Source organism: Sarcophilus harrisii, chromosome 3, assembly GCF_902635505.1.
Source record: "Sarcophilus harrisii chromosome 3, mSarHar1.11, whole genome shotgun sequence".
Taxonomy (NCBI): Eukaryota; Metazoa; Chordata; class Mammalia; order Dasyuromorphia; family Dasyuridae; genus Sarcophilus; species Sarcophilus harrisii.
Window position 1 is genome coordinate 226,844,130 of NC_045428.1, and position 16,116 is coordinate 226,860,245.

A 16,116-nucleotide genomic window follows, 5' to 3' on the forward strand; every position below is an offset into this window, starting at 1 on the left:
AAACAAGGTGTTTATTCAGTGAAATTGTTAATACAATGGTAATCTAGTTTAGCATGGTGATTAATAGTTCTCTAGTTCAGTATGACTGATTTAATCTTACAACAAGGGGACTTAACACAATGGAATTAAGATAATGATCCTCTAGTTTACATGTATTTAATATTTCCTATAGTTCCACAAGTTGACACCTGTTCTACAAGATTGATACCTATGATGATGTTCTTGTAATAGAGTATATAAGAGCTAAGAGATCTGGGAGGAAGATAGACATCAAGATAGAGACCATCCTGTGGCTCTCCTGTCTCCTGCACTTTGGGAGAGACTGTTTCAGACTGGGAGACTGAAGGAGACAATAAAGACTTTGAACTTTATTCCTGACTATTCTCATGGTGATAATTCTGCTAAAAACCAAGGCTGGTCCGAGATCTCCAGAAAGCTAACTAGAACATTACATTTCTGATTCATTCTTATTTTATCAATAGATTTTTAAAAAAGTAATCAGGAACTACTTCATACCTGTGTAGAATTTTAATGTTTTAATCATTTAAGAATTTAAGTTATCTGAAGTAAATTTTTAATAATTATATTACAACTTGCATTTTCCCAAGGTGTAAGGTACGTGATAAGAAATACTGAATATTTTTTAAAAAGGACATGTTGACTATTTTAGTTAAGATGTAAAAAAAAAGCTTTTGAAATACTAATTATGCAGAAAGTAATTCCCTAAAACTTCTTGTTCAGTTCAGAAATGGTGGTAAATTATGTCCAAGTAGTACCTTGTTTAATTTATACTATGTTTTAATTTGCTGATCTTATTATCTGTAATGCTTTAAAATGGATTTCATCTTAATTGGTTCTCAGTGTTTTAAGAATACTGAATATTCATGGAACCTATACAAAAATTGACCATATATTAGGACATAAAGACCTCAAAATCAAATGCAGAAAGGTAGAAATAGTAAATGCATTTTGTCAGATCATGATTCATTAAAAATTACATTCAATAAAAAGCCAGGGAAAATAAACCAAAAAGTAATTGGAAATTAAATAATCTCATCTTAAAGAAGGAATGGTTGAAATAGCAAATCATAGATACAATTAATAATTTCATCTAAGAGAATGACAATAATGAGACAAACATACCAAAATTTGTGGAATGCAGCCAAAGTGGTAATAAGGGGAAATTTTATATCTCTAGAGACTTACTTGCATAAAATAGAGAAAGAGAAGATCAATGAATTGGGCTTGCAACTAAAAAACCTAGAAAAAGAGAAAATTAAAAACCCCCAAACAAATACTAAACTTGAAATTCTAAAAATAAAAGGAGAGTTTATAAAATTAAAGTAAAAAAAAAAACTATTAAATTAACAAATAAAACTAAGAGTTGGTTTTATGAAAAAAAACAACAAAATAATTAAACCTTTGGTAAATTTGATCAGAAAAAAAAAAGAGGAAAATCACATATTTAGTCTTAAAAATGAAAAAGGAGAACTTTCCACAAATGAAGAGGAAATTAGAGAAATAATTAGGAGTTACTTTGCCCAACTTTATGCCAATAAATTTGATAACCTAAATGAAATGGAGGAATACCTACAAAAATATAGGTTGCCCAGATTAATAGAGGAGGAAGTAAATTACTTAAATAGTCCCATTTTAGAAAAGAAAATAGAACAATCTATTAATCAACTCCCTAAGAAAAAATCCCCAGTACCAGATTTACATGTGAATTCTACCAAACATTTAAAGAACAATTAACTCTAATACCATATAAACTATTTGAAAAATTAGGGAATGAAGGACTACACCAAATTCCTTTTATGACACAGACATGGTACTGAAACCTAAACCAGGTAGGATGAAAACAAAGAAAGAAAACTATAGACCAATCTTCCTAATGAATATTGATGTAAAAATTTTAAGTAAAATATTAGGCAAAGAGAGTACAGAAAAATCACCCCCTGGATAATACACTATGACCAAGTAGGATTTATACCAGGAATGCAGGGCTTGTTCAATATTACGAAAACTATATCAATAACCAAATTAACAAAAACTGTATCTTTATCTCAAATAGATGCAGAAAAAGCATTTGATAAAATCTAACACCCATTCCTATTAAAAACACTAGAGAGTATAGGAATAAATGGACTCTTCCTTAAAATAGTCAGTAGCATCTATTTAAAACCATCAGTAAGCATCATATGTAATGGGGATAAACTGGAACCATTCCCAGTAAGATCAGGAATGAAACAATGTTGTCTATTATCACCATTATTATTCAATATTGTATTAGAAATGCATGCTTTGGCAATAAGAGAAGAAAAAGAAATTAAAGGAATTAGAGTAGGTAATTAGGAAACCAAATTATCACTTTTTACAGATGATATGATGGTATATATAATTAACTATTAGAAATAATCCACAACTTTAGCAAAGTAGGATACAAAATAAATCCACATCATCAGCATTTTTATACATCACTCACAAAATCGCAAAAGATACAAAGAGAAGTTCCATTTAAAATAATTGCCGATAGTATAAAATATTTAGGAATCTATCTGTCAAAGGAAAGTCAGGAACTCTATGAGCAAAATTACAAAACACTTTCCACACAAATAAAGTCAGATCTAAACAATTGGAAAAATATCAAGGGCTCTTGGATAGATCGAGCGAATATAATGACAATACAACCTAATCTATTTATTTAGTACTATACCAATCAGATTCCCAAGAAACTATTTTAATGACCTAGAAAAAATAACAAAATTCATCTGGAAGAACAAAGGGTTAAGAATTTCAAGGGAACCAATGAAAAAAAAATCAAATGAAGGTGGCCTAGCTATACCAGATTTAACACTGTATTATAAAGCAATAGTCAACAAAACCATTTGGTACTGGCTAAGAAATAGACTAGTCGATCAGTGGAATAGGTTAGGTTCACAGATCAAAATAGTCAATAACTATAGCAATCCAGTGTTTGACAAACCCAAAGATCTTTTGGGCTTTTGGGATAAGAATTCACTATTTGACAAAAACTGTTGGGAAAATTGGAAACTATATGGCAGAAACTAGGCATTGACCCATACTTAATACCATATACCAAGATAAGGTCAAAATGGGTTCGTGATCTAAATATAAATTCTGATGGATGTGGCTCTCTTCAACAATGAGATGATTCAAACCAGTTCTAATTGTTCATTAATGAAGATAATCATCTACACCCAGAGAGAGAATTGTGGGAAGTGGGTGGGGACCACAACATAGCATTTCCACTCCTTCTGTTATTGTCCACTTGCATTTTTGTTTTCCTTCTCAGGTTTTTTTCTTTCTAGATCTGATTTTTCTTGTGCAGCAAGATAACTGTATAGATAAGTGTGTGTGTGTGTGTGTGTGTGTGTGTGGTGTGTGTGTGTGTATTGGATTTGCCAATTTTTAACATATTTAACATATATTGGACTACCTGCCATCTAGGGGAGGGGATGAGGGAAAGGAGGGGAAAATTTGGAACAGAAGATTTTACAAGGGTCAATGTTGAAAAATTACCCATGCATATGTTTTGTAAATAAAAAGGTATAATAATAATTTTAAAAAGAATACTAAACATTAATTCTAGTATTCTTTTTGTATCAATATTGTTCATCTTTGTTTATATATTCTTTTTTATAAAGCTTTTTATTTTCAAAATATATGCATCGATAATTTGACATTGATCTTTGTGTTTCAGATTTTCTCCTCCTTCCCTTCACCCCCTCTCCTATATGGCAAGCAATCTAATATATGTTAAACATGTTTAAATATATGTTGAATTCAATTTGTATAAACATATTTATACAATTCTCTTGCTGCACAAGAAAAATCAGATTAAAAAAAGAAAGTAAATGTGTAAGAAAATAAAATGCAAGCAAACAACAAAAAAAAATGAGAATGTTATGTTGTAATCCACATTCAATTCCCACAATCCTCTCTCTGGGTGTAAATGGCTTTCTTCATTCCACAGTCATTGGAACTGGCATCAGTCATCTCACTGTTGGAAAGAGTTACATTCATCAAAATTGATCATTGTATAATATTGTTGTTGCCATGTACAATGATCTCCTGGTTTTGCTCATTTCACTCAGCATCAGTTCATGTAAGTCTTTCCAAGCCTCTCTAAAATAATCCTCCTGATCATTTCTTATAGAACAGTAATATTCCATAACATTCATATACCATAATTTATTCAGCCATTCTCCAACTGAGGGGCATCCATTCAGTATCCAGTTTCTTGGCCCTACGAAAAGGGCTTCACATATATATTTCAAAGGATAGGTTTTCAAAGCTAAAATTTTACTTAAAATTTTTCAAAAATATTTGCATATCACTTCTGCACAAAATAAGATTAGTGTCTTGTGGTATGATGTATCTTGTCTACTACACTGTAAGTATGTTGAAAACAGGAACTACTTTTTGTATCCTGTAGAAAGTCTAGGATGATGTTTTCCATATAGCAAGAATTTTTGTGAAGATTATTCAGTGGTTTCAGTCATGTCTGACCCTTCATGACTTTCAGGTTTTCTTGACAAAGATATTGGAGTAGTTTGCCATTTCCTTCTCAAGTGATCCATTTTTATCAAGCAATCAGAAGTTAAATGATGGCCCACGGTCATACAACTAGGAAGTATCTGAAACTGGATTTGAACTTGGGTCTTCCTGACTCCAGACTCAATGTTCTATCCACAATAACTATCTATTGAATGAATAGAAGGTTTCATAATAAGAATTAATGGCAGTCAGAATTATAAAGTCATTTGTTACTTTTGTAAAGTACTTTGTTACTTTTTGAAAAGTGACTGAGATTAACACACTGATTCATATGGTTAAATTTTTTTTTCCCCAAAAAGAATTTGAAGAACTTAAGAATTGGTAGCCAAGATGGTAAATTAGGGACAGCCACCCAGCTGAACTCTCAACCAGAGTGCAGATCAAGAGAGCAGTGACCACATTTCTCTCAGGGTTACACCACCTTGGAAACACTATAAACCTGCAGACCCCCTAGAACTAGCTCTGGAAATAGCTACACCCCAAAAGCCTAAAGGATGAGATTAGCAAAACCCAACTTTAACATAAAGTTCAAAGTCAAGAAGTAGACTGGAAAAATGAGCAATTAACCAAAAAAAAAAAAAGAACTTGACCATTAAAAAGCTACTTTGGTGGCAGAAAAGACCAAGACATAAACTTAGAAGACAACTATGTGAAAATAGAAATTAGCAAAACCTCAAAAAAATGCTAATTGGATCCAAACTTGACAAGAATTCTTGGAAGTATTAAAGAGATGAGTAGTAAAGGAAAAATCGGGAAAATAGAATAATGCAATAAAATTATGAAAAGATAATTAACAATTTGATTTTTTTAAAAAAAGTATAAACTACACCTGAAAAAATAGAATTGGCCTAATTATAAAATTAACTGAAATATAAAGAACTTAAAAACTAAAATTTGCCAAATGGAAAAAGTGGTTAAAAAATCTCACCAAAAAACTCCTTAAAAATCAGAATTGGCTAAAGAGGCACTAAAGTTCACTGAAGAATATAATTCCTTAAAAAGGAGAATTGGGTAAGTGGAAGCTAATGACTCCATAAGAAACAATAGAATAAAATTAAAGGAATGAAAAAAAAACAGAAGAAAATATGAAGTATTTCATTAGAAAAACAAATGACTTGGAGAATAGATTAAGATGATGTAGTGTAAGAATTATTGGACTACCTGAAAGCTTAGATCAAAGAAAGAATCTAGGCATTGTGATTCAAGAAATTATCAAGGAAGCTCCTCTTGATGTCTTAGGTCCATAGCATAAAAAAAAAAAAAAGAAAATGCTAATTACTTCCTGAAAAAGATTACAAAATGAACATTCCTAGGAATATTATAGCCAAATTCTAGAATTCACAAGTCAAAAGAGAAAATATCTGAAGTAGCCAAAAGAAACAATTCAAATATCATGGTGCCACAGTTAGATTACACAAGATTGTAAGCTTCTATGATAGAGTGGCAGAGAACTTGGAATATGATGTTCTGGAAAGCAAAGGAGCTAGGATTACAACCAAGAATAATGTACTCAGTAAAACTAAATGTAATCCTTTAGAGAAAAAAATTGATATTTAATGAAATAGAGGACTTGCACTCAGAACTGAATAGAATAATTGACATTTAAACACAAGATTTAAGAGAAGCATAAAAAGAAAAACTGAAAGAGTAATCATAAGGGACTCAATAAAGTTAAACTCCTTGGGTTCCTATAGGGGGAAAAGGATATATCTAACTTCTAATATATTTTTCCATCTATGATCATTAAAGCAGTTAAAAGGAGTTTACATAGAGGGCATGAATGAAAGTCAATTATGTTGAAATGATCTTCACAAAAATGATGGGATGAGAAAGGAATATACTGGGAAAATGGGGTAAGGGAGAAGTAGAATGGGAGATTTTTTTCACATAAAAGAGGAACTCAAGAAAGAGTTTTTAAAATGAAGGGGAAAATAGGAGAAGAGATAGTAACAGATAGTGCTTGAACCTTACATGAAAATTGATTCAAAGAGGGAAGAAATATAGTATTGATAGACGTGTGTGCGCACACACACATATATAGAAATGTAATTTATCCAATAGAGAGGGGAAGAGAATGAGAAAAGGTACAGGGATGATTTAAAAAAGAGGGTAGATTAAGGGAGGCAATGATCAGAAGCAAAAAGGAGTGAGGAGGGAGTGAATAAAAAGAAACAAGAAAATGGTATGAAAGGAAATAAGCAGTAATCATAACTGAATGTGAATGAGATATGCTCTCTTATAAAACAGCAGATGGCAGAATGTATAGAAAACAGGAACCATCAAACTATTGTTTACAACAGAAAGACATACCCAGAGTTAAAATAAAGAGCTGTAGCAGAATTCAGTATGCTTCAAACTTAACTAAAAAGTGCAAGAGTAGCAATCATTATCTCAAAGAAAAAGGAAAAACTTGAACTAATTAAAAGACATAATCAGAAAAATTACAATCTGCTATAAGGCACTAGAGACAATGATATAAAATCAAATTTATTTTTACACTGAAAAAAGTCTTCTCAAATATATACTTAGTATAGAATTGAATCAGATGTATAGCTGATATATGAACCATTCCCCAAATGATAAATGGGCAAAAGATATCAGGTAGTTTTCAGAAGAAGAAATCTGAGCTATCTATAGTTATATTTCTAAAATGCCCTAAATCACTTTTTATTAGAGAATTGTAAATTTAAACAACTCAGAAGTACCACTTCATATTTATCAGAAATTGTCAGTGCTGTTGGGGATGAGTGAAAATTGGGTATACTAATGAACAGTTGTTGGAATGAACTGGTCTAACCAATTTGAAACTTTACTCAAGGGGCATAACATTCTGCATATCCTATGACCCAATAATGCTACCACTAGGTCTATATCCCTAAGAGATCAAAGGAAAAAGTCTTTGTGTACAAAAATCTTTATAACAGCTCTTTTGTAGGTCAAGAAATTGAAAATTGAAACAATACTCATCAAATGGGGAATAGATGAAAAAACTGACATTTGATTGTAATAGAGCACTATTGTGCTTTAAGAAATAATGAGGAGAATGGTTGCAGAAAAACACAGCAGGAACTTATATGAACTGATGCAGTACAAAGTAAGAGCTGGGAGATCATTGTGCACAATAACAGCAAGGTTGTATTGATAAACTGAAATATTTAATTACTCTGCTTAATACAATGAGCTAAGACAGTGCCAAAGAATTTATGATGAAAAAATGCTATCCACCTCCAGAGAGACAATGAGCTGAGTGCAAACTGAAGTATAATTTTCCCACTATTTTTCTTGCTTTTAAAAAATATGACTAATATGGAAATATGTTTTACATGATTCCACATTTATAATTGATATATTGCTTGATCTCAATGGGGATGGGGTGGGAAAGAGGAAGAAATTTATAACTCAATATTTTAAAAGAAAATCATAATAAAAATAATAAAATGTTAAAATTTAAAAATATTAGCTTTTGATATTTTCATTGATATCCTGTCTTTCAAATAGAAGTTTTCAGGTTGTGATCAGGTTGAAAAAAATTTTGTGAGCTTTGTTTTTAAACTACATAGAAATTTTCTTGGCAATTTTTTTCAGATTGTGAAGATATGGTCCCAGAATGGGATTCTCTCTTAGTAAATCTACTCAAGTATCTGTTATACACAATGATTCAAAAGTGAAGGATCATTTAATTCGAAGGACTGAGAAAAGCAGGTTAAGACCAGTGACTCGGTTATTTCAAAATACCAGAAAAATAAGGTTAGAAGACACAATTCAAGGAGAAAACTTTACAACCAATGAAGAGACTGGTACAGAATCTCATTCAGGAAAATCATTAAGTCCTGTGACATATGTTAAAGAAAGAGATGGACTAGAAATGATAGATGTGGAATGAGGCTATTTCTACATTATTAATAAACAAATCCTTTTGGCTAATTGGTGAGTCAAATTGTTTAATTCCATTTGGTAAACTTGGGGAAAAAATGGAGAGTTACACTATTTCTTATTTGTTACTTTGACACAATGTACTGAATTAAAAAAAAAATAGATGACTAAAAGCCTCTTTGAGGAAAAAGTCCTCCACTAGTCAAAGTAGATGCAGTCTTGTATTATGTATGTCTTTGTAAAATACCAAGCTTTTGCCGTAATGGTATTTATACACCCAAGACTAATTTTAAATCTGCTATTTTAACATCTAGTAAACCCTGCAGAGTTTTTCTCATTTTTCTTTTCTTTTTTTTCTTTTTCTTGACTCTTGATTTTCATAATGAAATGTTATTTTATAAAATTTAATAATTTGTAAGGTTAATTACTGACCTGTTTTATCTTCATTGCCAAAAAACAATTTAAACAGCTTCTAGTAGGCAAATATACGTGATAGATTAAAAATTATAATCTGCTTTTTGCCTTTGTACCATTTCCTATTTGAGCCCATGAACATTGAAATTTTATTTTGCTTCCTTACCATTCTCCAACACTTGAAGGTGATAATTAAGAAAGCTTACAGGCTCTCTAAAATAGAGATAGGTAGTCTCTACAAATGACTTTTTAAACCTTTGGATCTTTTAATTAAAATCTTCTTTTGAAGGTGATTTTTCCTTAATTCATTGAACAATTTAATTTTTTTTTTCAAATCAAATAGCTGATAAGTATTAAGATGTTAATTTTTATTTTATAGCTACTGCTATTTTTGTACCAACAATATTTGGTGCTTAGATATAAAAGGTACACTTTCAAGTGCAAAACAAAACAAAACAAAACGCCATTTTGTTTTCTATACTAGACAGTTGATAGTCTTCCCAGAACAGTAGCTTAGACAACAGGAGTAGTAACTCAAGTAATATTAGATCAAATCAGGAAGTTTGTTTCAGATGGGAAATGCTTTATTGATATTTATTTTGCTTGTGTTTTGTATGTATTATAATGTACCAGTGACTACTTCAGATACCAAATTAAAGAGTCTGCTTCTGGACAATAAAAACAAGTCATTAGTGTTTGCTTGTGGAGTAAAAAAATTAGTGCTCACAAATCATAAAAAGTTAAACTATAAAGCAAAGGAGTAAAAACATAATCAGTGGTATTAGACTGATTATTAAACTTAAGAGTGTATTCAAATAATCATTCTAAAAGTAATATAAATTAGTAGTTAGATACTTTGTGGATTCTCAAGAATAATTCTAACCAGAACTTCAGTGATAAGTTGAAAATGGCTTAATTTTATTAAGGAATAAATTTTTAGCCATTATGGATTCATTGAAATGTAATTTTGAAAGTTATATTCATTTTAGTAAGGGGAGGGATTACTAGAATTGTAGGACTTCTGGAAGAGGCTCTTAGGGATGTTCTAAGTCCAACCTTCTCAGGTAACAGATGAAACCAAGGTTCAGAAAGTAGAAATAACTTGTGCAAGCCCATATAGTGGATAGACAGTGACTTAAGTCCAGAAATAAACTGGCGAAAGAAAGTGGGCTAAAGTATCATAATGCTCTTTTAATCTTATTGTCATTGTTCTGCCAGTGGTGTGTGACTACAAGTTGTAGTATACTATAGTTTCCTAAAAATTAAAAAAGTATAGCACTCTGAGGCCAATGGAGAGATATGTGATTGGTATGAGTAGATAACATCACTAGGTACTTTTTTAAAAAATTAAAAAATAAGCAAAGAAGTGAAAGACTAGAGAAAGCAAGAGAACTTGTGTAGGCAGCTGAGAAGAAAAATCACATCAAAGAGCTAGGATTTAAATAAAACAGGATTGTTTACTCATCTATCATCAGGAAAAGCTGAAATATGATTCCCTACATCTGTGCTCCATCTCCAATGGAGATGGCCTGGAAAAATTTCTCCAGAAAGTTTTCAGGGTTGGAATCTGAATGTATATGATGTCTTCCTTTGTAACAATCATAGGGAAGACTCCATAAGTAACATTTACATCTTTTTAATGAAACGAGTAAAGGGAAGGAGGATGGAAAAGAGGAATTCTTTGATTATGGTTATAAATATTGAATGAGCAAGGAGAGGATAGTCTTAAATGTCACTCCTATTTTCATATAAAGGTAGGAAAGGGAGAAAGGGGCACACATTAAAAAAGGGAAAAAAAGCATTACAGAATTGAAGCAATTTAGGACCTGAATTATCACAGTGGGCATTTGTAAGTACTCACATAAAACAAGAGCTAATTAAATTAATAGAGAAGCTGAAGTTTGAAAATATGAAACTACACATCTTTAGAAGAGATTGGATTTGAGAATCAGTGCATGAATGTGATGATTAAGATTTTATCCCCTTGAGGGTCTATTCTCTTTAGGGGTTAGGAAGTATGAAATTAAGTGATTAGATAACCCCAGAGAAGAGCTGGTATCCAGAAGGCTAACAAATGTTGCTTAGCACTCAAAGAGGCTAAGAACAACAAAAAAGCAATAAAAATGGCATTAGATACTTGAAGAGAACTATGTCGTTAGCTTATTGGGTTTACAAATCACATTCTAAATAATTGAATAAGAATGAAGTAGAGAATATGATGGCTGGAAAAATATTAAGAATTTGTAGAGAATGAAAAAATGAATGCAGAAACATTAAGAGCTTACTATATACAAAGCCTTATGCTGTATGATAGATGGCAACAAACTAGTCTCCCGTCTTAAGGAGCTCACATTCTAATTGGAGGAATCAACACTAAAGGTGGCTCAGCTGCAAATTGAATGGAAATTTTCTTTGATCCTTAGGGCATCAAAGCAAAACAAAGGACATTTTCTTTAAGTTTTCACTGATAAAAACATAATTACTTCTGTTATTGAAACATTCAACAGTGCTGATGAGGTCAGAGAACAAAAAGATGAGGTACAAATGATGAGGTTAGTGGTAGTAGTGGTGAGGTGTGAGAATTGGGGTGGGAAATCCCCTCTGGTCAGAGACAAAAGTCCCTTGTGAAAGCATACACAAACCTGAAATCTCTGTGGCAAAAAGGGATTTATTGGCACTAAGAAGCCAGCTTGCTAGGAAAACAGACTTTTTTTATTGGGCAAAAGGTCTTGTTAGGAAGATAGCAAAGGTTAACACTTTGAAGAGAATATCTTCACCAGTGGACAAAAGCTCTGGGAAGGACTTGCTAAGAAGACAGCTTCCTTGGCAAGCATAATCCTGTTTAGGACTTCTGCAAAGATATTTGGGCATGTAGCCCTAGATATATTGGGGTTTGCTTTGATCTTTGGCTCGGAGACAGGCGCCAACTCCTAAGAGACTGATAAAATTGAATGAGATTATTTAAGGGAGTTTGAGCCACTGAGAGTTGTTTGTGGCAATTCAATGGAGGGTGATTGACCAAGATCTCCAATTGAATGAAACCATTTAACTGGGAGTTTGCAGGCTTTTCCCAGGGTCTGGGAGCTCCCTAAAGGGGATACAGTTTACATCCAGCCTCCACAAAAGATCTCAGTTTATATCAGTGCCAAGCACTTTGGTGATGAGAACTTCAATTTCCTGGTTTCCAAAGCCTGGAGCAGTTAGGTGGTGAAGTAGATAGAATTCAAATCTGATCTCAAATTCTTAGATGTGTAATCCTGGGCAAGTTATTTAATCCTGTTTACCCAGTTTCTTCATCTATAAAATGAGCTAGAGAAGAAAATAGCAAACTACTCCAGTATCTTTGACAAAAAAATCCCAAATGGAGTCATGAAGCCAGACATGACTGAAAAACTACTAAATAATAATTTTTAAAAAACAAAAACAATCCTGGAATATCTGCAGTTGTCATGTTCCATCTCTCAAAAGCTGATTCCCTGTGTTAGAAATAATACTTTGAACCCCAAAAAGGGCACAATGAATGAACAGACTTAAGATATGTGAAGCAGTTTAAACTTTTAATACGCTTTTATAAGAGTAGATGTGAAAACTCCGAGTATTTCCCCACACAACTCACAGATAACAGAGCCAACAATTATACCGTGTAATCCTGCCCTATCCCTGCTGCTGCCTCCTCAGAGTTTCTGTTGAAGGTTCTTCAAAAATCTCATATATCATTCTACCATATACATTCCTTAATATGGCTCTCCTCCCTGATCTTCCCATGTTCAAAGATGGCAACTAATCCCACCCTTGGGGTGTATTAATATACATGAAGTTCATTAAGCATTGTGCTTTGAAAAAGCTTGTCCAGCCATTGACTCCAGCCAATTTTAGGTCTGATTCCCCTTCCTGACTCACAAGGTGATTGGTTGGAGATATCTTAACAGGATGGTTTAAATCTTACTCCTCATCCTTCTCAAGCTACTTGTGGAAATATATCAATCATTTCTAACAACTGATTGGTGGTTTTGAGTTCTAGGTTGAAATAAAAGCTATAATCTGAGGAATGCTTCTATTCCTGGAGCTTTTGGGCTCAGGGTCTATCCCTCGTAGTGCCTTATTGCTTTGGCTTCTAGGCTGCCTTGCCTAGGGATGGTCAAAGAATAAGATTATTTTTAGAATAGGGGAAACCTATTCATAGATTTAGGGAAAGGGCCTAATAAAGCTCCTTTGCTGTGGTTTTTTTTTTTCCATTGGAATCATCCAAGGGATGGATATACATGACAGATGATTGTTGAAGCAAAGTAAGTGTTGAGAGAGATTAGATAAAATCAAGGGTACAGAGGTGATATTGATATGGTATAGCTTCTAGGGAACTGACCTTGGGGAGCTTCTGTTCTAATAAATAAATCAGTAGTCCTAAATCTTCTGGCTTTGGGAACTCCCATGCCCAATCTGTCTGATTCTAACCATTCCTTAGTCAGATAGCTTCTGGCCTCAGGAAACTCCCACACCCAAACTGCCTAATTCAGGAGATTACTCTTCAATTCACTGCTGATTGATAATCTGGTCAGTCCTTAGCCCTCCCCTTGAGCCATAGAATTAGAAAATCTATGGTAGAAGCTGGATAAAATGACTCTCCTTGCTTGTTTCTTTACTGAATTCCCTTACAATTCAGTCTGCTTTGTAATGGTATTATATTTCAATAAAGCTTTGTCCCTTGACTAGGAGATGGGTTTCAAGCCTGCAAATTCTTTTGAGACACCTTGCAATACTGGTCTTTGTAGCACAAGGTCTTTGCAACACTGGTCTTTGCGACACAAGGGAAACTTGGGGGTTCCCTTCCCAACCTCAACAATGTGGCCTAGGAGAGCAATTTCTGCTTCCTAATGTTTGATACAGCATTTGAGGTGTAGACACCAAATGTTGGGGTTTGTTTCTATTAGGAATTCACAATAGCCATTTTCTTTGGCAAATGGTATGTTTATTTAGAAGAAAAATTTACAAGCAAGGAAAGGGTTACAACAATGAAAAAGAGAAATTGCCTAGTGTAAATCACGATTAACCAGGAGAAAAGGAACATCCCTTGAAGTTAGGGTATTCCCTTAGACAACATGATAGGAAGTGTGGGGGATGAGAGGAGAGACATCCTGAGACATAGTGGAGAGGAGAGACATCAGGTGGCAGATCTTTGGCAAATTTATAGGGGAAATTTAACCTTAGGAATTTGATATGACTCAGGATTTCTGACTGGACATAGCAAGATGGGACTACCTACTAGCTCCACAGAGGATGGGACTATAGGATTGAACCGATCCCCATCAGCACCCTTCCCTGCTTGCCTCAGAGAGTAATTTTATCAGTACTTCAGACTTTCAGACAATCCCACTCGTTTCAGACAACCGCTATTAATGGTTCGTTTGTTCAACAATTAAAGTTCTATGTGATCTGAGTTCAGATGGAGAAATCCAGATCGGTTTCTATATGTAAATTCAGTTCTCCCAGTACGAAAGGACAAGAGAAATAGGGCCAACATCCCTAATGAGCCCTAGAATTAACATATGAACGCATCTTAATATCCTAATTCAATCTTTACCACCCCCAAGAACAGGGCAGTTAAGATGTCAGAATTGGTAATTGTGTAAAGCTTAAGAGGTTCAAAACCTCTTCTTAACAAATGTTTACCCTAAACCTTCTACTCTACATCATCCCTATTCTCCTAGCAGTAGCCTTCCTTACACTCATCATATGCAAAGTACTTGGCTACATGCAATTCTGAAAAGAACCAAACATTATAGTGATGCAGGTTAGAGTAGTCTAGATTCCTAGTGGTCTAGAGGTTAGAGAGTTGTTAGGAATCACTTTTAAATCAGCTGCAGGTTTTAGGAGTGAAAGAATTCACTCATTCCCGAATTATTAGTTGCAAAATGAAAGTTTATTAATAGATAGAAATCAGTTTACCAAGAGACTGACTTCTATAGTGGCAGATCTATGGGAAAATAGAGTTTTGCACTGAGAATGCCGTTCTCAGTGGACAGAAAGTCCTGGCAGCTGAGTGAGCTACAGAGGTCCATTTGCAAAAGACCTTCGTTGATGGAAGCTATTATATTGGGTGTCTTGGTGGGGACTGGGACAGCTCCAGCAGATCAGACCCAGTGGGGGCTGGGACAACCCCGATCTCCTACTGGAATTAACACTTCAAAGGGATGCTTTTTGACCAGGATCTATAATTGAATCCCAGGCCCTGGCATCCTGGAAAGATAAACTTATCTGGGGAGTATATGCCTTCCCCAGGAATGGTTGAGGTTCTGAAAGGTATCACAGATCAATAGGAAATACAGTATATTGAAATACAGTATCAGTCCTACTGCTTTAGTAGGACCCTCTCCTTAGAGACATTAGCCTTGAAGGATTGCCAGATTAGGGAGTTAATTGAAAGGATTAGTATTGGAGTTGATGTTTGGCTTTAGACAGCCGGATCTCAGTTTAAGTTAAATGATATTTGTTTTCCTTCTGGAGCGTTTTTCTTATGTATGTCATATCAAGGGGCTGGCAGAAGATATATTTTTTTCCTAGAAAAGCTATTTACAGATCAGGCCTTAAAAGGCATAATGGATAGAAACTAGATCAAGTATTAGTTGACAAATTGGGGCTGAATTGCCTAAGTAAAGTGAGATCCCTTCCAGAAGCTGATACTAATAAATCAGTTTCTATTAAAACTACACTTTTGAAAACAATGTTGCACATCCTAATGCCTGCCTAAAGTCATCCAATTAGACAGTAACCAGCAGCTTGTAATTCGGAAAACAGGGTGCTCTTTTAATTGCATTACACGGGATTTTAAGTTCAGCTGTAGGTCGGCCTCAAGCCTATCCTTCATTCCAATAGAGGGACAGCACGGTGGCTCAATGGATAGAGCACCAGCCCTGAAGTCAGGAGGACCCGAGTTCAAGTCTGCTCTCAGTTAACACTTCCTAGCTGTGTGGTCTTGGGCAAGTCACTTAATCCCAATTGCCTCAAGGGGAAAAAAAAGAATTGAAATCATCATTCCAATAGATCTAGGGTTGTCTCATTTTTGTGTCATATAGACTCGCTTTGATGATGGATTGGTGAGGCCGAGAGACTTCCGAGATCATGCTATTTAAACGCATCAATAAACTACATAGGACTGCAAATCAATTCTATTGAAAGTTATCAAAATGGTTGTAACCTGTTCCCAGACGCCAGGCCAAGAATTCCTGCAGGAGAGAGTGTTTCCGCCCATAG

The 16,116-nt window shown here is 33.9% G+C and overlaps 1 protein-coding gene across 1 annotated transcript in view; it reads left to right on the forward strand.

Moving 5' to 3' along the window:
- C3H2orf15 (chromosome 3 C2orf15 homolog) overlaps nucleotides 1-8,819 on the forward strand; it is a 28,297-nt gene extending 19,478 nt beyond the window's left edge. The window contains exon 3 of the mRNA XM_023500420.2: nucleotides 8,167-8,819. Within this exon, the coding sequence (XP_023356188.1) occupies nucleotides 8,189-8,464 (276 nt within the window). The 5' untranslated portion in view covers nucleotides 8,167-8,188 and the 3' untranslated portion in view covers nucleotides 8,465-8,819. The remainder of the gene's footprint in view (nucleotides 1-8,166) is intronic.
- Nucleotides 8,820-16,116: the final 7,297 nt, after the last annotated feature.